Raw genomic sequence first — 22044 nt, forward strand, 5'->3', positions numbered from 1 at the left:
ACATCCTAGTAAATCTCCTCCTCATCTTTTCCAGTGCTTCCACATCCTTCCTGTAATGGGGTGACCAGAACTGTACACTATTTTCCAAGTGAGGCCGCACTAGCGTTTTCCACAGTTGCAGCATAATATCACTGCTCCGGAACTCAATCCCTCTACCAGTAAAACCTAACACACCGTATGCTTTCTTAACAGCATTATCAACCTGGGTGGTAACTTTCAGGGATCTATGTAAATGGATTCCAAGATCCACACTACCAAGAGTCTTTGCATTGACCCAGTATTCTTGCCAAAGTGAATTACCTCAAATGTATCTGCGTTGAACTCCATTTGCCATTTCTCAGCCCAATTCTGCAGTTTATCCAAGTTCCCTGCAACATTCTTCCACACTGTCTACCACTCCACTGACTTTAGTGTTATCTGAAAACTTACTAACCCGTCCACCTATGCCTGTGTCCAAGTCATTTATAAAAATGACAAACAACAGTGGTCCCAAAACAGATCCTTGTGGCGCACCACAATTAAGCAGACTCCAAGCTGAATATTTTCCATCAACCACCATTGCCTTTTAGAAAGCCAGTTTCTAACCCAAACTGCTAAATCATCTTCAATCCCATGCCTCCACATTTTCTCCAAAAGCCTACCATCTGGAACTTTATCAAAGGATTTACTGAAGTCCATATACACCACATCAACTGCCCTACCCTCATCCACATGCTTGGTCACATTCAATGAGATTTGTGAGACACGACCTGCCCTTGATGAAACCATGTTGATTATCTCCAATCAAATTGTTGCTTGCTAGATTATTATAAATCCAATCTCTTATAATCCTTTCCAAAACTTTTCCTACAACTGACTTAAGGCTCTCTGGTCTATAATTACCTGGGTCTTCTCTACTGCCCTTCTTGAACAAGGGCACAACATTTGCAATCCTCTCGTCCTCTTGTACTAAATCTGTAGACAATGACGACTCAAAGGTCAAGGCCAAAGACTCTGCTATCTCTTTCTTAGCTTCCCAGAGAATCCTCTGATATATCCCCAGCCCAGGGGACTTATCTACTTTCACACCTTCTAGAATTGATAACACCTCCTCCTTGCTAACCTCAATCCTTTCTAGTCTAATAGCCTGTATCTCCGTCTTCTCCTCTACAATATTCTCCTTTTTCTGAGTGAAAACAGATGAGAAATATTCGTTTAGCACCTCTGATCTCCACAGGATCCACACACAATTTCCCACTTCTGTCTTTGACTGGCCCTATTCCTACCCTAGTCATCTTTTTATTCCTCACATACCTACAGAAAGCTTTAGGGTTCTCCTTTATTCTACCTGCTAAAGACTGCTCATGTCTCCTCCTTGTTCTTCTTAACTCTTCTCTTTAAATCCTTCCTAGCTAATCTTTAACTGTCCATCGCCTCATCTCAACCATCTCATCTCAACGTCACATAAGCCTCTCTCTTCCGCTTAACAAGAGATGCAATTTCTTTAGTAAACCATGGTTCCCTTACCTTATCACTTCTTCCCTGCCCGACAGGGACATGTCAATCAAGGACATGCAAATATCTGTTCCTTAAACCAGCTCCACATTTTGATTGTCCCCATCCCCTGCATTTTGCTGCCCCATTCTATGCCTCCTAATTCTTGCCTAATCGCATTATAATTGCCCTTTCCCCCATCTATAACTCTTGACCTGTGGCATGTACCTATCCCTTTCCATCACTAAGCTAAACGTAACCGAATTATGGTCACTCTCTTCAATGTGCTCACCTACCACTAAATCAAAACCTGGCCTGGTTCATTACCAAGTACCAGATCCAGTGTGGTCTCCCCTCTTGTCGGTCCTTCAACAGACTGTGTCAGGAAACCCTCCTGCATACATTGGACAAAACTCATCCATCCGACATACTAGAGTTATAGCATTTCCGGTCAGTGTTGGGGAAGTTAAAGTCCCCCATAATGACCACACTGTTCCTTTCACCCCTGCCCAAAATCGATTTGCCAATCCTCTCTTCCACATCCCTGGAACTTTGCGGAGACCAATAAAAAACTCCCAGCAGTGTGACCTCTCCTCTCCTGTTTCTGACCTCTCCTCTCCTGTTTCTAACCTCAACCCATATTACCCCAGTAGACGAGTCCTTGTCAAAAGTTCTTTCAGCCACCGTTATACTGTTCTTGACTAGCAAAGCCACACCTCCCCCTCTTTTACCACTTTCCCTGATCTTAATGAAAGATCTAAACCCTGGAACCTGCAACATCCATTCCTGATCCTGCTCTATCCATGTCTCCGGAAATGGACACAACATTGAAGTCCCTCGTACCTATCCATGCTGCAGGCTCGTTTACCTTATTCAGGATACACCTGGTGTTGGAGTAGACACATGTCAAACAGCTTGCTGTCTGCTAACACACTCCTGTGACCGTGAAATCCTGTGCATGTCCTCCCTACTCACATCCTTCTGTGCACTGGAACTACACCTCAGGTTCCCATTATTGCTTTAAATGCTTTTGCACTCTCCAGAGAATACAAGGACTGAATATGGGACACAGATTCGTGTTTGGAAGTTATACATTTGCATTCAACTTCTTTCTTGCTGTAAGAAGAAATATTCACTTAATGGATTGCACAGAATTTATGTATCCAGTCAATCTTTTGCATATTGTGTAGATTATAAATCGCTTGAAATATATAAGCAAATGTGATTTTGCATTAGTTAAGTTAACAGTATTGAGAAGGGTTTAGTGTAGTTCAAAACATTTTAATTGAACAGATCTCAAATTTGTTCATCCACCCGAAGTAGCAGGACCCATTAGTTGAAAGTGATTTCACTGAAAAGCTGAAACCATGCTGTGTGTAGCCTTAATGATGTACGTTTTTCCCACAGCATCAAACAAGTTTAAAAATAACGAGAGCCCTTCAGAAGGGATTTACTTTAGAAACAGCAGATTTTAAGGTTGAGTTTAATTTTTGGTTTATCAGATGGGTAAGGGTAAAAGAGCTATCAATTACTAAACACTTCACATTGTTTCTAGCATTAGACAGCGGAATGTGATCTGAATAGTTGAGTGCATCCATAATCTATTTTTGTCATAAGTAGAATGTTTCTGTTGTGTTTCCTGATTTAACTTGTTTCTATTTGAATTAATTTTCTCTATTGAATAAAGTTAGTGTAAAAAAACACTTCCTTGATTAAAGTGAGAGGCCATGGTTCCTCAAAAGCAAGTGCAACTGATAGGATATTGATCTAACTGTTATCCATATCATAAAGCATTCATATAATTTAATAGCAGAAAGATAAAAGATTCCACTCTGAAAGTAAACAATTTCTATTTATTCAGCACCTTCAATATTATGAAACATCCTAAGGCACCTCAGGAGTATGATCAAACAAAACCTGGCATCGTGACTCATAATGTGATAATTGACCAAGCTTTTGGTGATTTGATCTAAGCTTCAAAAAAATCATACCTTTTAAAGTACATAAGGAAGATAGAGAGGTGTAAGGAAAGAATTGTAGAGCTTAGAGCCAGGACATTCGAAAGTGTGGCCACCATTGAGCAATTATAATTGTGGAAAATCAAGAGGCATTAGAGGAGTACAAATATCTCAGGAGGAGCTTATAGAGATGTGGAAGGATTTGAAAAGAGGATGAAAATTTTGAAGTTAAGTCATTGCTTGACCAGGAACCATTATAGGTCAACAAAAACAGGTGACTGGGGAACAGTACTTGCTTCAAATTAAGATTGCCGTGTCCCTGATAGGAAGAGTGTGCTGGAAGTAAAGTCCTACTATTCTATGTGTCATTGCACATGTGAAATATGACCATTTTAATCACTAGGATGGTTGATCTATCTGATTGTGACGACTATTCAAGTTTTTTTAAAAAACTTACATTCTGTCTCATAAATGAACAAGCAAGCAAAACATTTATTATAACAAACTTATACTCTAAGATGTCGAAAGGACAACTGATTAATTATTAAAAAGCAAAGTTAAATGATACGCCTGGTTAAATTCAAAGACATAATATAATATTTAATATATATATATATACCCACACACATTTATTCACAAATTAGAATGGAAAAGACAGACCAGCCAAATGGTTTTTAGGAGTATCGTGGATGGGCAGTTTTGCCTAAAATAAACAACTTAAATGAATACAAAGAGTGACACAATGGCTAGTTGGTTCCTGCTGCCTCACAGTGCCAGGAACCCAGGATCTATTCCAACAAGGGTGACTCCGTGTGGGTTAGTTGATTTGGCTATGCTAGATTGCCCCATGGTGTCCAAGGATATGCAGGCTAGGTGGATTAACCATTATAAATATGTTGTTATGCGAATAGGGTAGTGGACTGGGTCTGAGTGGAATGCTGTTCAGAGGGTCAGTGCAGACTCCATGGCCTCTTTCCACACTGTAAGGATTCTGTGGATTGAAAGTCCAAAGCACAAGAGGAAATTAGATGACCTTGTTTTTGGTAATTAAATCATGTTGTCAACTACAGCAGACTTTAATTTAATGACTAGTCACTTGGACTTGGACCTTGCTTGAGTTGCCAGTTTTTGTCTTTTAGAGACTTTCAGGTGATTTCTTTTTCACACTCTGGTAGGAGAAGGTTATCTGGTTTATTTGCAGGCTTTTGGATGTTCAGGTCCATCTCCTCTCAGCTCATTCCATGAAAATCTGGTAGTTAAAACCAATCCTAAAACTGTTTCTGTAGTTTTTCTTTTACTTGGTGCCAGCTAGTCTCTCAGAAGTATCAAATCCAGCTTCTTTCAAAAGTTACATGCTCGTGTGTAACCAATGAGTAAACATCTCACAACTCCACTTTTTGTTTTGGGTTATAAAAGAAAAACTAATAATCCAAACTTTTCTAATTTATATTTCACATTACATGTGTAGATCTTACAAGAAATAGGCAGCAGAGTTTCAGATGATCGCAAGTTTTATGGAGGACACAATATGAGACACCATTTAGGATTGCATTGGAATAGTTGAGTTTATATATAATGATAAAGGTATGAGTGAGTGTTTCAGGAATAGATGAACTGAGGCAGGTGAAGAGGAGTGATGTTACACAGATGGAAATAGTCTTATTGATCGCATGGATATGAGGTTGGAAGATCATTTTGGGATCAATGTGACACCCAAGATCAAAAACAGACTGGCTTAATCTCAGAATATTTTTAGGGAGAATCGTAAAATTGGGAGTTATAAAATGAAGCTTCAAATTGAGTTGAAAATAATGGCTTTACTCCTCCAAGTATTTATTTGGGTGAAATTTCAACTATTCAATTCCTGGATAAATCATAAGACAACATCACAAATAAGGCAAAGTCACCATAGTCGTACTGGATGATACAACTGCTCATTCATTAAAGAGAGATGACTGGTGGTATTTTAATCTGGGAGTCGGCATGCCTGAGGTGAGGGGAGAGATTGAGAAGGAGAGTCTTTCGTGGTAATGATAGCCATGTGGGAATTGAACCTGCAGTTTACACCAGCTGTCCAGCCAACTGAGCTTAACTGACCCCTATACGGAAGAACATATTTGTATTGTAAGCAGTTCTGATTTTTGGGATGAATGTATCTTATGAGGAAAGGTTGGGCCCATACTCATTGATGTTGAGAAGAATGAATGGTGATCTTATTAAAGCATAAGATTCTGAGGGGACCTTAATGGAGTAGAAGTTGAGAGCATTTTTCCTCTCATTGGGAATTTAAAGATGGGAGGGCTCAGTTTAAAGATAAAGGACTTCCACTTAAGACTGATTTGAGGAGGTATCTTGTCTCTGAGGATCATTAATCTTTGGAATTGTTTTCCACAGATTAGTGGAGGCTGGATCTTTGAATCTATTCAGGCTTATCACTAATCTACGCCACATTTTTTTTTTCTCTTTCAACTTAATGCTAGTGTTTACTTCCCTAGTTGGCCATGTTTATCTTATCCCCTTCCTAGAATCCTTATTTATCACTGGGATATATCATTGCTGTGAATCTCTTTCTATTTTCTTAAACATCCTTCATTTTTCCTCCACCATCTTTACTGCTAAATTCATTTCTCAGCCCAGTCCAGCTAGGTCTGTCCTCTCTTCATTTGTAATTTTGGTTGTTTCTGACCCATATTCCTTCACCTCAAACAGTGTTAATTTCTACCGTATAAGTTCATAAGATATAGGAGCAGAATTAGGCCATTTATCTCATCGGGTCTGCTCCACCATTCAATCACGGCTGACGTGCTCCTCATTGCTATTTTCCTGCTTTCTCTCCATTTCCCTTCAACCCATTACCAATTAAAAATCTGTCTAACTCACTGTCTCAGCAGCCCCTGCACTTTGGGGTAGCGGATTCCACAGATTCCCAACCCTTTGGGAGAGGGTCCATTTCTCGGTTAGAGTGGTGCTGGAAAAGCACAGCAGTTCAGGCAGCATCCGAGGAGCAGGAAAATCGGTAGTTTCTCTTCAACCCTGTTTTAAATTTACAACACCTTATCGTAGGACTATGACCTCTCCTAGAATGCCCCACAAGAGGAAGCATTCGCCCCATGTCTATTTTATCCATACCTTTTATTATTTTGAGTATCTCAATATGATCTCCCCTCACTCTCCTAAATTCCAGAGAGTACAGGCCTAAACTGTTCAATCTCTCTTCATATGACAAACCCCTCATCTCTGGGATTGATCTAGTGAACTTCCTCTGAACTGCCTCCAATGCCATTATATTTTTTCTCAAATAAGGGGACCAACACTGTGCAGAATACTCCAGGACCGGTCTCACCAATACCTTGTATAGTTGCAACAATACGTTCTTACCTTTTTATTCTATTCCCTTAGCTATGAAAGCCAACATTACATTCTCTTTCTTTATTATCTGCTGTACTTGTATGCTAGTTTTCTGTGACTCATGAGCGCATACACCTAGTTCCCACTGCACCACAGCACACTGAAGTATCGCCCCATTAAGATAATGGGTCGCCTTCCCATTTGTTCGACCCAAATGCATGATCTTGCACTTATCCATGTTAAACACAACCTACCACATTTTGACCCTCTCTCCTAACCTAAGTATATATCCATTTGTAAGGTTCTTATTTCCTCATTGCAATTTACCGTCCGACCTATTTTTGTGTAGTCCACAAATTTGGTTATAGAGCCTACTATCTCTGTACCCAAGTCATTAATGTAGATTGTAAATAGCTGGGATCCAAGGACCGAACCCTATGGCACTCCAGCAGTTACATCTTACCATCCAGAAAGATAAGTATTTATCCTGACTCTATCTTCTGTCCATCAACCAGTAATCCAGCCAGACTAATAAATTACCCTAATCCCATATGATCCAACCTTGTGAATTAACCTTTTCTGCAGCACCTCATCAAACTCCTTCCGGAAGTCCAGATGAATTACATTCACAGCATCCCTGTTATCCACTTTGCTTGTTACTTCTTTGAAGAATTCGAGCAAATTAGTCAAACATAATTTACCCTTCATAAAACCATGCTGACTCTGATGGATAGTGTTTTGACTTTCCAAATGTCCTGATATTGCTTCCTTGATAATTGATTCTAACACTTTTCCAACAGCATATGTTAAACTATTATAATCACTGTTCCCTAGGGGATCTTTTACTCTGATATTAATTATTAAATTGTCTCATTATACATCACTAGATCTAGAATAGCCTGATTCCTGTTTGGACCCACAGCATATTGTTGTAGAAAACGAAGAACAGATATTGATAAGGAAACAAAAAGCTTTATATCTGGAGGAAAAGAAAAGTATAAATTTTAGGACTGATACTACAGTCGGTTCTGATATAACATGATAGTTCCGTTCTCGTGTTATAAGTAAATTGCGCAGTAGCCGTGCCATATAAACTAATGGGGCCAGAATCGCATTATAGTCAATGCGGGTAAGGAAAGTTTGCGTTCTACAGATAACAGTTTAAATTGTTCAATCGCGTTAAAGCCAATTCATGTTGAAGAAATGCACGTTATAGTGGAACCGACTGTACTTCGGTGAATTTCTTGAAAATGTAGATGCTAATTTGCTCAACTAAAGAATGACTTTGCTGTAATAGTGATTTCTACATCCTCGGAACATTTATAAAGTCTGTTATAGCTGGGAAATTACTTCTGGAGTTTTGTCATTGTTGTAATGTAGGTAAACATGGCTGTCCGTTTTATTTGGAGCAAGATCCCACAAGCAACAATTAGATAAATAACCAGATTATCTGTTTTGATGTTTTTTGTTTTGACATTTGAAAAAATCCTGCCTTTTTTGAATAATGCCCTGGACTATCCAGAGGACAGTTGAAATTGTTTAGATGTTTCAAAAGGTATTGGTGGTGGGGGGGGGGGGGGGGTGGCATTGCTAATCAGAGATAGTATCATATGCTGCAGAAAGAGAGGTCATTGAGAAGGGTTTGTCTACAGAGTCAGTATAGGTGGAAGTCAGAAACAGGAAAGGAGCAATCACTTTATTAGGAGTTTTCTACCAGCTCCCCAGTAACAATAGAGGCAAAGAGGAGCAGATTGGGATGCCATATTGGATTTTGGACAGATGCAGGCATAACAGAGTTGTTGTCATGGGTGACCTTAATTTCCCAAATATTGATTCGAGCCTCCTTAGTTCAAATAGTTTGGATGGAGCAGTTTTTGTCAGGTGTGTCCAGGAAGGGTCATGATGTAATATGTAGATAGGCCAACTGGAGGGGAGGCCATTTTGGATTTGGTGCTGAGCAATGAACCATGTCAGGTGTCAGATCTGTCAGTGGGAGAGCATTTCGGAGGGAGTGATCTCAATTCCCTGACCTTTACTATACTCATGGAGAGGGACAGGAGCAGATGGTATGGGGGAAAGTATTTAATTGGGGGAGGTGGGAATTACAATGCTGTTAGGCAGGAACTGGGGTGCCTAAATTGGGAACAGACGATCTCAGGGAAATGCATGACAGAAATCTGGAGGTTGTTTAGGAAGCAATTGCTGATGGTGCTGGACAAGTTTGTCCCACTGAGGCAAGGAAAGGATGGTAGTTTGAAAGAACCTTGGGTGACAAGGGATGTGGAACATCTAGTCAAGAGGAAGAAGGAAGCTTACTTAAGGTAGAGGAGGCAAGGATCAGACAGGGCTTTAGAGGGTTACAAGGTAGTCAGGAAGGAACTGAAGAATGGACTTAGGAAAGCTAGAAGGGGGCATGTAAAAGCTTTAGCAGGTAGGATTAAGGAAAACAGGTAGGATTAAGTGGGCAGGCACGGTGGCACAGTGGTTAGCACTGCTGCCTCACAGCGCCTGAGACCCGGGTTCAATTCCCGCCTCAGGCGACTGACTGTGTGGAGTTTGCACGTTCTCCCCGTGTCTGCGTGGGTTTCCTCTGGGTGCTCCAGTTTCCTCCCACAGTCCAAAGATGTGCAGGTTAGGTGAATTGGCCATGCTAAATTGCCCGTAGTGTTAGGTAAGGGGTAAATGTAGGGGCATGGGTGGGTTGCGCTTCGGCGGGTCGGTGTGGACTTGTTGGGCCGAAGGGCCTGTTTCCACGCTGTAATGTAATGTAATCTAATGTAAAACTTTAAGGCATTCTACACTTAGGTAAGGAACAAGAGGATGGCCAGAGTGAGGGTAGGGAAGATCAGAAATTGTGCAGGGAACTTGTGCCTGCAGTCAGAGGAAGTAGAGCATGCCTTTAATGAATACTTTGGTTCTGTATTCACTACTGAGAGGCCCCTTGACATTTCTGAGGGCACCGTGAAACAGGTTGATGTTAGGAAGGAGGATGTGCTGAAGATATTGAAAAACATAAGGATAGATAAATCCCCTGAGCCAGTCAGGTTATACCCGAGGTTATTATGGGAAGTGAAGGAAGAGACTGCTGTGCCTTTGGCAATGATCTTTGCGTCCTCATTGTCCACTGGAGTAATGCCAAATGATTAGAGGGTGACAAATGTTATTCCCTTGTTTGAGAAAGAGACTAGGGATAATCCTAGGATTACAGACCAGTCGTCTTACTTCAGTGATGGGCAAAGTATTGGAGAGGATTCTGAGAAACAGCATTTATGATTACTTGGAAAACCGTAGTATGATTCAAGATAGTCAGTATGGTTTTGTGAGGAGCAGGTCATGCCTCACGAGCCTTGTTGAATTCTTTGAGGATATGACAAAACACATTGAATGTAGAGAAGTGAATATGGTGTATGTGGATGTCAGCAAGGTGTTTGATAAGGTTTCCTCTGGTAGGCTCATTCAGAAAATAAAGACGCATGGAATACAGGTAAACCTAGCTGTCTGGATGCAGAATTGGCTGGCCCATGGAAGACAGAAGATGATGGTAGTTGGAAAGCATTCAGCCTGGAGCTCTGTGACCAGTGGTGTTCTGCAGCGGTCAGTCCTGAGACCTCTGCTGTTTGAGATTTTTATAAATGACTTGGATAAGGAAGTGGAAGGGTTGGTTAGTAAGTTTGCCGATGACCCGAAGGTTGGTGGAGATGTGGATAGTGTGGAAGGCTGTTGTAGGTTGCATTGGGACAGGATGCAGAACTGGGCTGAGAAGTGGCAGATGGAGTTCAACCTGAACAGTGTGAAATGATTCACTTGGAAGGTTTAATTTGAATGCAGAATACAGGGTTCCAGGCAGGACTCTTCGCAGTGTGGAGGAACCAGCCCCACCACCCCGTCGCTGAACACTTCAACTCCCCCTCCCACTCCGTCAAGGACATGCAGGTCCTGGGCCGCCTTCACCACCAAACCATTATCACCTCCTGGAGGAGGAATGCCTCCTATTCTGCCTTGGGACCCTGCAACCATGTGAGATAAATGTGGACTTCAACAGCTTTCTCATTTCCTCTCCCCATATTATCCCAGTCCCAAGCCTCCAACTCAGCACCACCCTCTGGACCTGTCCATTCACTACCCCGCCCCCTCCCCCCCCCGACCTATCACCTTCTCCCTCACCTTCATCCACTTATCACTTTCAGAGCTACCTTCCCCCAAACCCCACGTCCTTCCCTTTTATCTCTCAGCCCGACCCACAAGTCCCATCACTGATGAAGGGCTTATGCCCGAAACGTCGATTCTCCTGCTCCTCTGATGCTGCTTGACCTGTGTGCTTTTCCAGCATCATGCTCTCAACTCTGATCTCCAGCATTTGCAGTCCTCACTTTCTCCTAGTTGATTTTAACCTTACTGCAAAGCCTCTTCCAAGGATGCCTACCTGGAAGAAATTCTCCTCCTATCTCTGCAAAGATCTGAGAGTCCCTCTCTCACTGTAAACCCCTGCAATTCCTCTCCTCTGGCTCTTCAGCCACGTCCTCAAGCAGATTCGCTACCACAGCCACATCTCCTTATTCAGTGCCTGCCTACAGAACCATCTGATTCTACACGGACTCCAGACCACATTCAGACCAACCCAGTTTGGACCTGAACAGGATACCCAGTACACACTACGAATTCAAAAGCTTCAACAACGATTCTCTTTCCGGATCCTCCGCTCCACGCTATCAGCCATGCGCCGTCATCTATTCTACCTGCAGTCAGTCCTGCTCCAGCTCAGAGCCACACTTTCCCAAACCTGCAAAGGACCTCTGCATTTCCACATTCTTAGAAGGATACATGTGTTCAACAAATGATTTTTCACTAACGCATTAGACATGAAAGAATGTAAGTTAAACAAACTTTCAAGTACTTCCCTCAATACACTGGTTTCTTCGAACCTTCTAGAACCTTCTCCCAATCTCTGGAACCATCCAGGTGCCATTAGCCACGCAGCCACTCCTTCCATGAGCGCTGGGGCAATCGATGCCGTCACTTCCGCCCCAATGCTGCTGCATGGCCCGCAGCCACTGCCAACCACACCACCTCCGAGGTCGCTGTCTATCCAACCCCCTCCATGACTGCCAAGAAGACTACCGTTACAGGATCCACTGACACCGCTAGATTCACCAGCACAGACGTGATACCTACCTTGCACGTCACTTTTGCCCCTGTAGTTGCTGCCGCGGCAGCCACTTCCACCTCACTGGAACTCTCTATTGTCAACGCCACTTAAGCCCCCGTGAACATAGCCATAAGCACCACTTCCGCCCCCTTAGTGTGCGTCACTTCCGTTGGTGACGTCACTACTGACCCTATAACCATGCCCACTCAAGCAATTGTCTCCGCTTCAGTCCCACTCCAGGTCCTAGCTTCCATCCCTGCCATGTCTTCACCATTCCCCAGATCTCCCCCTCATTGAGGTCGAACGTTTAGTCTTCAGTAAAGAACTCACCTATATCCCTGTATGGTCCCAGATTGATGAGTGCAACCTTAAACATTTTTTGTGCCTCCTGCGCCTCCATGCCTAATTTTTCAACCAAGACAACCGTCCACCCACTGAGGACCCCTTCTCCAGCCTCCAACACACCCCAACCACCTGGATGCCCATGCTGGCCTGTTAACAGCCCTTGACCTCTACATTTCAAACTGCCGCCATGACAATGACCGCCTCAACTTGTCCATCCCCCTCACCCTCTTCAACCTTCCGCACTCACAACGCGCAGCCCTCCACTCCCTCTACTCACCATCAAGCCTGCAGACAGGGGGCAGTGGGGGGGGGGGGGGGGGGGGGTGATGCAGTAATAGTGTGGCGCACTGACCTTTACACTGCTGATGTCAGGCGCCAACTCGGAGACACCTCATCCTACTGCCCCCTTGATCATGACGTCACCTCCCATCGCCGAACCATTATCTCCCAGACCATACACAATCTCATCACGTCTGGGGATCTCGCATCCACAGCCTCCAACCTCATTGTCCGGGAACCCTGCACTGCCCGATTCTACCTCCTTCCTAAGATTCACAAACCTGACTGCCCCGGTTGACACATTGTCTCAGCCTGTGCCTCTCCACCGAACTCCCCTCTTCCTACCTCGACACTGTCCTGTCCCTCTTAGTCCAGGAACTCCCCACCTATGTTTGTGATACCATCCATGCCCTTCACCACCTCCAAGCTTTTCATTTCCCCGGCCCCCAATGCCTCATCTTCACCACGGATATCCAATCCATGTACACATCAATCCACAATGATGAAGGTCTCCAAGCCTTTCTTCCTCTCATGCTGTCCCAACCAGTACCTTTCCACCAACATTCTCATCCACCTGGCAGAACTGGTCCCCACCCTCAACAACTTCTCTTTCCAATCCTCCCATTTCTTCCAAACGTGCACCTGCAAGGGACCCAGCCATATCTACCTGTTTGTTGGATAAGAGGAACAGTCCATCTTCTGCAGTTACACCGGAACAACCCCCACTTGTTCCTCCTGTACATTGATGACTGTATCGGCGCCACCTCGTGCTTCCATGAGGAGGTTGAACAGTTCATCAACTTTACTAACAGCTTCTTCCAACCCGACCTCAAATTCATCTGGACCATCTCGGAAACCTCCCTCCCCTTTCTGGACCTCTCCATCACTGTCTCTGGTGACCGACTAACCACAGACGTATACTACAAGCCCACCGACTCCCACAGCTACTAGACTCCCACCCTATCTCCTGTAAAAACACCATCCCTTATTCCCAATTCCTCTGCCGCATCTGTTCCCAGGATGATCAATTCCACCTCAAAGTCCCAGATGGCCTCTTCCATGATCACAACTTCACTTCCCACGTGGTTGACGACGCCCTCCAGCGTATCTCCACCACTTCACGAACCACCGCCCTTGAACCCCACCCATCCCAACCCAACAAGGACAGAACCTCCCCTGGTTCTCACCTTCCATCCCACAAAACTCCGCATAAAACGCATCATCCTCTGCCACCTCCAAACGGACTCCACCACTAGAAACATATATTTCCCTCCCCACCCCATCAGGGTTCCAAAAAGACCATTCCCTCTGCGACTCCCTCATCCGGCGCAACCCTCCACCAGCTCACACCCCACTCCTGACACCTTTCCCTGCCTCCGTAGGAAGTGCAAAACCTGTGCCCACACCACTCTCCTCACCTCCATCCAAGGCCCCAAGGAATCCTTCCACATCTGTCAGAAATTCACCTGTACCTCTACCAATGTCATCTTCTGCATCTGTTGCACCTGGTGTGGTCTCCTCCTTGTGTGAAGCCTTCTTGCGGATCATTTCAGAGAACATCCACCAACCCCACCGCCCCATGGCTGAACACTTCAACTCTACCTCCCACTCTGTCAAGGACATGCAGGTCATGGGCCACCTCCACCGCCAAAACATTACCACCCGCCACCTGGAAAAGGAACGCCTCATATTCTGCCTTGGGACCCTGCAACCACACGGGATAAATGTGGATTTCAACAGCTTCCTCATTTCCCCATTTCCCACATTATCCCAGTACCATTCCTCCAACTTGGTGCCACCCTCTGGACCTGTCCATCACTCCCCTTCTAACCTATCACCTTCTCCCTTACCTTCATCCACCTAACGCTTTCTGAGCTATCTTCCCCCAAACCCCACCCCTCTCATTTATCTCAGGCCTGACCCACAAGCCTCATTCCTGATGCCCGAAACATCAATTCTCCTGCTCCTCAGATGCGACCTGATCTGCTGTGCTTTTCCAGCACCACACACTCGACTCTGATCTCCAGCATCTGCAATCCTCACTTTCTCCTAGTGTGGAGGAACCAAGGGATCTTGGAGTCCATGTCCATAGATCCCTCCAAGTTGCCACCCAAGTTGATAGGTTGTTAAGAAAGCATATGGTGTGTTGGCTTTCACTAGAGGCGGATTGAGTTTTAAGAGCTGCGAAGTTATGCTGCAGCTTTATATAACCTTGGGTTTGACCACAATTGGAATATTGTGTTCAATTCTCGTTGCCTCCATATAGAAACTATATGGAGAGAATTCAGAAGAGGTTTACCAGGATGCTGCCCGAACTGGAGAGCAGGTCTTATGAAGAAAAGCTGAGGGAGCTAGGGCTTTTCTCATTGGAGCGAAGAAGGATGAGAGATGACTTGACAGAAGTGTACAAGATGTTGAGAGGCATAGTGGATAGCCAGAGACTTTTTCCCAGGGCAGAAATGTCTATTACAAGGGGGCATAATTTTTTAAGGTAATTTAAGGAAGGTTTAGGGGAGATGTCAGAGGTTCTTTACACAGAGGTGGGTGCATAGAATGCACTGCCAACAGTGGTCGTAGAGTCTGAAACATTCGGGACATTTAGCGATTCTTGAAAAGGCACATGGAAGATAGTACAATGAAGGGTATGTCGATTAGTCTAATCTTAGAGTCAGATAGAAGGCCAGCACCATGTCGGGAGCCCAAGGGCCTGTACTGTACTGTTCTGTATTGTATATTCCATGTTCAGTGAAGCTGGTTTTCAACTCTGTTTCTTGCTCCACTAATACTACCAGACCTGCTGAATTTCTCAGCACTTTGTTTTTATTTCAGATCTTGAATTTACCAAGTTTTATTGTATTTTGATAATGATAAAGAGATTTCCACTTGTGATTATTTTTGTGTCTTGTTCAGTAACGTATTTCTGTTCTGTTCAGAGATTCAGCATAGTGCACATTTTTACTTCTGTTTGACAAGTATTTAATGCAGCTTTCATTTTGTTTCAGAGTTGGTTAGATCTCACCAAAGAAATTAAGAAGCAGTTACAAGGTAAATTTATTTTTGTGTGTCATAAAGCTTAATTCATCCAAAACTATGGAACTAAACTACTCAGTAATAGGGGAGAAACAAACACTCCTTCCCAGCAGGATTCTTTTGTCTGATGTATTCTGAAACTTGAGCAGTCCTTTGCAGAAACCATTATAAAATCTAACCATCTAAATAATTTAAATTATACAGGCCCATGAAATATGTTTTATGTGAATTTGGTGCAGGAATTATAATGATTACTTTCTACCTTTTTCTATCTTTGCATGGATTCTTCCAGATTGGTTTGTGTCAGGTTACTTAAAATGGAATGTTTCCTCACTGTGTATTTGTTTGTCCTTTGATTGCAACTTATATTGCTGTTCTCAGGTAAGGTTTATGTAACATTTAGCGTACTAGTTGTTGCAAGGGTTTATATCAACAGTTATCCATAATCGGAGTATTTTTTAATTGAATTGAACATAATCCTACTATATTAGCAATTGAAGAAGAATTCTAAATAATATCTTGTGGATAAAGAATTTATTATTACAACCCAAAATACAACAAACGTTTTAATAACCAGTACCTCTGGGGCAAGAAGTGTACCAGTTGATCAAATGTTCGGATTGATCAAGAGGTCCATATAATCTTTGTAAAAACACATACTAAGTTCTAGATAAGTAATACGGGGGGTGTACACATCACTGTTATACTTTATTTACATCATATATCAGTTAAATGAAAATGCAGTTTTGCTTTGAATAAAACATAGAGGCAGAGAGTCTTCTCACTTGCATCCTCAACTGACTATTCAAACATTGTGGAGATTGTGGTAGTACTGTAAACTTCCGATATTTCAGGTATATTAGTTTTGCTGGTTTATCGAGAATACTGGTTCATAAGGTGCCGGTTAAAATAAAGTTTGCTGTATTGTGTAAAATAATAAAAATGGAAACTCTTCATCTCCTGACTTTCAGAGGGAAAGAGAAGTTAAAAGTAATAAAGTAAATAGAGGTGTATGGTTATTTACCATTAAAATTCTTTCATAAAAGTAGTTTAACAGAGGGCAGATTTACAGAAACTAATATCCTTTAAATTATTTGAGACAAAGTCAGTGCTTTTTGCCCTAGTTAGAATTTGTATATTTCAATGTTCTATTTAGTTAATAGACTCCATATTGTGAATTGCTTAAGAAGAAATATAATAGAGAAGAAAATTTGCATTTCTAGCCCCCTTTTGTATCCCTGAAATGTCCCAAAGCACTTCACCTGCTGAAGTATTATTGATGTATATTTGCTGTTGAATTATGGGGAGCTTTTTTAGCATTAAATCTGTGATTAGCTAGGCTGTATCATTGTCAGAAGGTATAAAAACACTTTTTTTGGTGCTCTGAGGGTAATAGTTGGAAATTACACCCACATCAATAGATAACTGATCAGACTGTTGACAAGTAGCAAAGAAAAATTTTAAAGCTTTCATGTACATTTGAAGGGAAATGTCTGAGGAGGCAACTCCAAAGCATCCTGCATGTGTGGTGGTAAAGAACTACCCTTCAAACAATGCCTTATGATTGATGGCATCAGTTTTACCAGGTTTACAGAGATTTTAGTTTTTGCCTATAGTGCATTCTAAAGAAAATATAAGAAACGTTCCACATGCACTGCTTTAAGTATTTTCTTCATTACAGATGTTGTAGGTTGTTTGATTGCGACAATTTACTTTAAATCATTTTTGGGGTGAATAAAGGAGAAGAAAGCACCCAAGGGAGAAACAAATGATTTGAGTTTTAGATTGGGGTGATTAATCTAAACATTGCAAAATAGCATTTATCAAAACTAGCGTGCAGCTAATATCAGAAAAAATCCTTAAATTGGAAAAAACAGCGCTGCTGAGAGCAGTTTTTCAATTACAAAAGTGAATGTTTTCACCAAACTGTGCTCCATCAGTAACAATCAGGAATGTTCTGCACAGGGAGCAAATGAGTTGCATATGATCAGCCTGCCCTTTTAAGATCTGCACAGCTGTACATAGATGTTCAATGTACTGTACAGTGGGGCAACAAGCCAGCCTTGCATAGTAAACATAAGGTACAGCGGCGAGCATTGACTGAGACCTAACACTGGAACAGTCATGATCGTTTTCGGTACTTCTCTTCTTTCCCTGGACTAGAAGTTCTTTCTGCTGTCAAGAAAAGATCACTTAACCCATATAGTAACTTGGCCAGGTTTATCAAATAAAATATTTTTGATTACCATGCTTCTTTTTAGAATAAAATTTTAAATTCTATCCTAGGACACATGGAATGTATAATAACACATCTTTGTATTCCAGGTGGACCTTGGGATTTTACATTCAATGTGAAGTTTTATCCACCTGATCCTGCACAGTTGACCGAAGATATTACGAGGTAAAAAGTCTATTAAAACTCGTGTTATTAGTGGGAAATAAACCTTTAGTATATGCAGCCTCTAGTATGTTTTACTTTAAATTTTAGGATGAGATGCAGGGAATTACTCTCATTTAGTGGGTCTTGATTTTGTAAAATTCTGGGCCCGAGAGCTAATTGGTGAAGCAAGCCCAAAATGGTTTTGCTGTTTTTTTTTTTTAGCATTTTTTTTAATGTCATTTCAAATTGGAGTCCGTGTTCCAGATTCTAATCACTCTGAAAGCTTGTGAGATCCTAGACATTGAGTAGAGGTACAGTGTAGAAAGGCATGGAAGGTAGATTCAAGCCGTGTAAAGCATCAATTCAATCAAATATACCCAATTCTAGGCACCACACTGCAGGAAGGGCATGCATGTTTTGGAGAGAGTTCAGAAGAGGTTTACCTGAATGGTGCCTGAGATGTGGAACTTGAGTTATGTGGAATAGATTGGATAAACCTCTATTTTAGGCAGGACAATCAAAGAGGAGATTTGAAAGTGACGTAAACATGAAGGGTTTATATCAAGCACCATAAAACTGTTTCCAATGGCTGAAGTGCCGAAAACAAGGGAGCACTTATTTAAAGTGATTAACAAATAAAGTGGGAGAAAAATTTACAATAAGGGCAGTTAAGATTTAATTAGCTCTGTTTCAAAGTGTTGGAAGTAGAGTAGCCTTAAAGAGGAATTGGATAATTACTTGAATGAGAAAAGATTTGTAGGGAAATGAGGAAGGAGAGGGACCATCTGTATTTCTTTGAAATTTATATTTATGGTTCTTTGAAATACCCAAAGCAGATTTTGATGAGCTAAATGGCTCTGTTCTGTGCTGTATAATTCCATGATCATTACTGGTTTTACTGTGCACATAGAAAGGATTTGAATACTATCTCACCCATTATGATTTTTCTTATTTATTCATGGGATGAGGGCATCACTAGCTGGGTCAGCATTTAATGCCCATCCTATTAAGAGTTAGCCACATTGCTTTGGGTCTGGTGTCACTTGTAGGCTAGACCAGGTAAGGATGGCAGTTTCCTTCTCTAAGGGCATTAGTGAACCAGAAGAGCTTTTCTGCCAATTGACAACAAATTTATGATCATTGTTAGACTCCTCATTCCAAACTTTGAGTTGAAATTCCACCATCTACCATTGTAGGATTTGAACCCAGGTCCCCAAAACATGATCTGGTCTCTGGGTTGACAGTCCAGTGATAATATCACTAAGTTGTGTCCTCCCCTTAATTAATTAAATATTTAAATTCAAATTTAAGTATTGGTCATGCAGAGCATGCTTGTTAGACATTTTGAAAACTAAAACTTTAAACACACTTTCATTGTTGCTTAAGTGTTTATGTTGTGTTCATTCCAGATACTACCTGTGTCTTCAGTTGCGTCAGGACATAGTTACTGGATGTCTGCCATGTTCATTTGTTACTCTTGCCCTGTTGGGATCATACACCGTTCAATCAGAGCTGGGTGAATATGATCCAGAGTTACATGGAACAAATTATGTTAGTGAATTTAGGTTGGCCCCAAATCAAACAAAGGAATTGGAAGAGAAAATTATGGAACTTCACAAAACACATAGGTATGTATTCTTACTTGGGGAAAAAATGCTGTGTACTCCAATATTGTATCACTTGCATGTCAGAACGCTCAGGTATCAACAATTCCAGTTATTATGGAAAAATAATCTCCTCTATCCTATGTTGGAGAAATTAAACTGTTCCATAACGTAGGATTATAATTATTTTACCAATGTGTCATCTCCCATTTGACAATTAATAATGTCTATGTAATCTTGGTGTATGATCGGAATTCACTATTAGTGGTTTTCATGTTTTTATATTGTACTAGAATGTTGATAAGAAAGTGAAGGTAATCATGTGAACAGTCTGATTTACATATTATGTAAAAGTAAAAGAGTTTTAATTTACATAATGTCTTTCAAGTCCTCAGGATGTCCTAAAACGCTTCATAGGAATTGAAATACTTGAACAGAGTAACTGTTATTTTAATACAGAAAATGTAGCAGCCAATTGTGTGCAAGGTTCCATGAACAACAAAATAAATGCTAGCAGGATGACTTTTCTCATACTGGTGGCTGTGGGAGAAATATTGGCAAGGGTTCCAGGGGCATTCCTTACATATAATAGATGTTACACATTAAATGAGAATGTGAAATGGCAGATGGTAACTTGGTTTGTCACCTCATCTAAAAGATGGTACCACTGCAGTCAAGAACTTCCTATGTGCTGTATTGTTAATCTAGATTATGGGCACAGGTCATGGAGGTGACACCTTCATCTGCGTCAGATGATTGTGAGGACAAGTATACTACCACTGATGTTAAAATTTTGTAAATGATATTAAGCTTTTATTATGTGAATCAAGTTAATTTTCTCTCCTCTTCATATGGAGTCATAGAGATGTACAGCATGGAAACAGACCCTTCGGTCCAACCCGTCCATGCTGACCAGATGTCCCACCTGGCCCATATCCCTCCAAACCCTTCCTATTCATATACCCATCCAAATGTCTCTTAAATGTTGCAATTGTACCAGCCTCCACCACTTCCTCTGCAGCTCATTCCATACCTGTACCACCTTCTGCATGAAAAGGTTGTCCCTTAGGTCTCTTTTATATCTTTCCCCTCTCACCCTAAACCTATGCCCTCTAGTTCTGGAATCCAACCCCAGGGAAAATACTTTGCCTATTTACCCTATCCATGCCCCTCATAATTTTGTAAACCTCTATAAGGTCATCCCTCAGCCTCCAACGCTCCAGGAAAAATTGCCCCAGCCTTATCAGCCTCTCCCTATAGCTCAAATCCTCCAACCCTGGCAACATCCTTGTAAATCTTTTCTGAGCCCTTTCAAGTTTCACAATATCTTTCCGATAGGAAGGAGACCAGAATTGTACGCAATATTCCAACAGTGGCCTAACCAATGTCCTGTACAGCCGCAACATGACCTCCCAACTCCTGTACTCAATAATCTGACCAATAAAGGAAAGCATACCAAACACTTTCTTCACTATCCTATCTACCTGCAACTCCACTTTCAAGGAGCTATGAACCTGCACTGCAACACTCCCTAGGATCTTACCATTAGGTCCGGCTAAGATTTGCTTTCCCAAAATGTAGCACCTCACATTTATCTGAATTAAACTCCATCTGCCACTTCTCAGCCCATTGGCCCATCTGATCAAGATCCTTTTGTAATCTGAGGTAACCTTCTTCGCTGTCCACTACACCTGCAATTTTGGTGTCATCTGCAAACTTACTAACTGTACCTCTTATGCTCGCATCCAAATCATTTATGTAAATGACAAAAAGTAGAGGGCCCAACACCGATCCTTGTGGCACTCCACTGGTCACAGGCCTCCAGTCTGAAAAACAACCCTCCACCACCACCCTCTGTCTTCTACCTTTGAGCCAGTTCTGTATTCAAATGGCGAGTTCTCCCTGTATTCCATGACATCTAACCTTGCTAAACAATCTCCCATGGGGAACCTTGTCGAACGCCTTACTGAAGTCCATATAGATCACACCTACCACTCTGCCCTCATCAATCCTCTTTGTTACTTCAAAAAACGCACTCAAGTTTGTGGGACGTGATTTCCCATGCACAAAGCTATGTTGACTATCCCTAATCAGTCCTTGCCTTTCCAAATACATGTACATCCTGTCCTTCAGGATTCCCTCCACCAATTTGCCCACTGGTCTACAGTTCCCTGGCTTGTCCTTACCACCCTTCTTAAATAGTGGCATCACGTTAGCCAACCTCCAGTCTTCCGGCACCTCACCTGTGACTATTGATGATACAACTATATCAGCAAGAGGCCCAGCAATCACTTCTCTAGCTTCACACAGAGTTCTCGGGTACACCTGATCAGGTCCTGGGGATTTATCCACCTTTACCCATTTCAAGACATTCAGCACTTCCTCTGTAATCTGGACATTTTGCAAGATGTCATCATCTATTTCCTACAGTCTATATCTTCCATATCCTTTTCCACCATAAATACTGATGCAAAATACTTG

General features: G+C 42.0%; 1 protein-coding gene across 18 annotated transcripts in view; it reads left to right on the forward strand.

The window, feature by feature from the left end:
• LOC122563511 (protein 4.1) overlaps nucleotides 1-22044 on the forward strand; it is a 217823-nt gene that overhangs the window by 121353 nt on the left and 74426 nt on the right. For all 18 annotated transcript variants that reach the window (XM_087976725.1, XM_043717312.2, XM_043717315.2 and 15 more), the window contains 3 exons: nucleotides 15552-15594; nucleotides 17905-17980; nucleotides 19369-19587. In XM_087976725.1, the coding sequence (XP_087832851.1) occupies nucleotides 15552-15594; nucleotides 17905-17980; nucleotides 19369-19587 (338 nt within the window). The remainder of the gene's footprint in view (nucleotides 1-15551; nucleotides 15595-17904; nucleotides 17981-19368; nucleotides 19588-22044) is intronic.

The sequence above is a fragment of the Chiloscyllium plagiosum genome, unplaced genomic scaffold, assembly GCF_037043375.1.
Source record: "Chiloscyllium plagiosum isolate Xiang-an unplaced genomic scaffold, Cpla_swu_hap1 HiC_scaffold_30, whole genome shotgun sequence".
NCBI classification, from domain to species: domain Eukaryota; kingdom Metazoa; phylum Chordata; class Chondrichthyes; order Orectolobiformes; family Hemiscylliidae; genus Chiloscyllium; species Chiloscyllium plagiosum.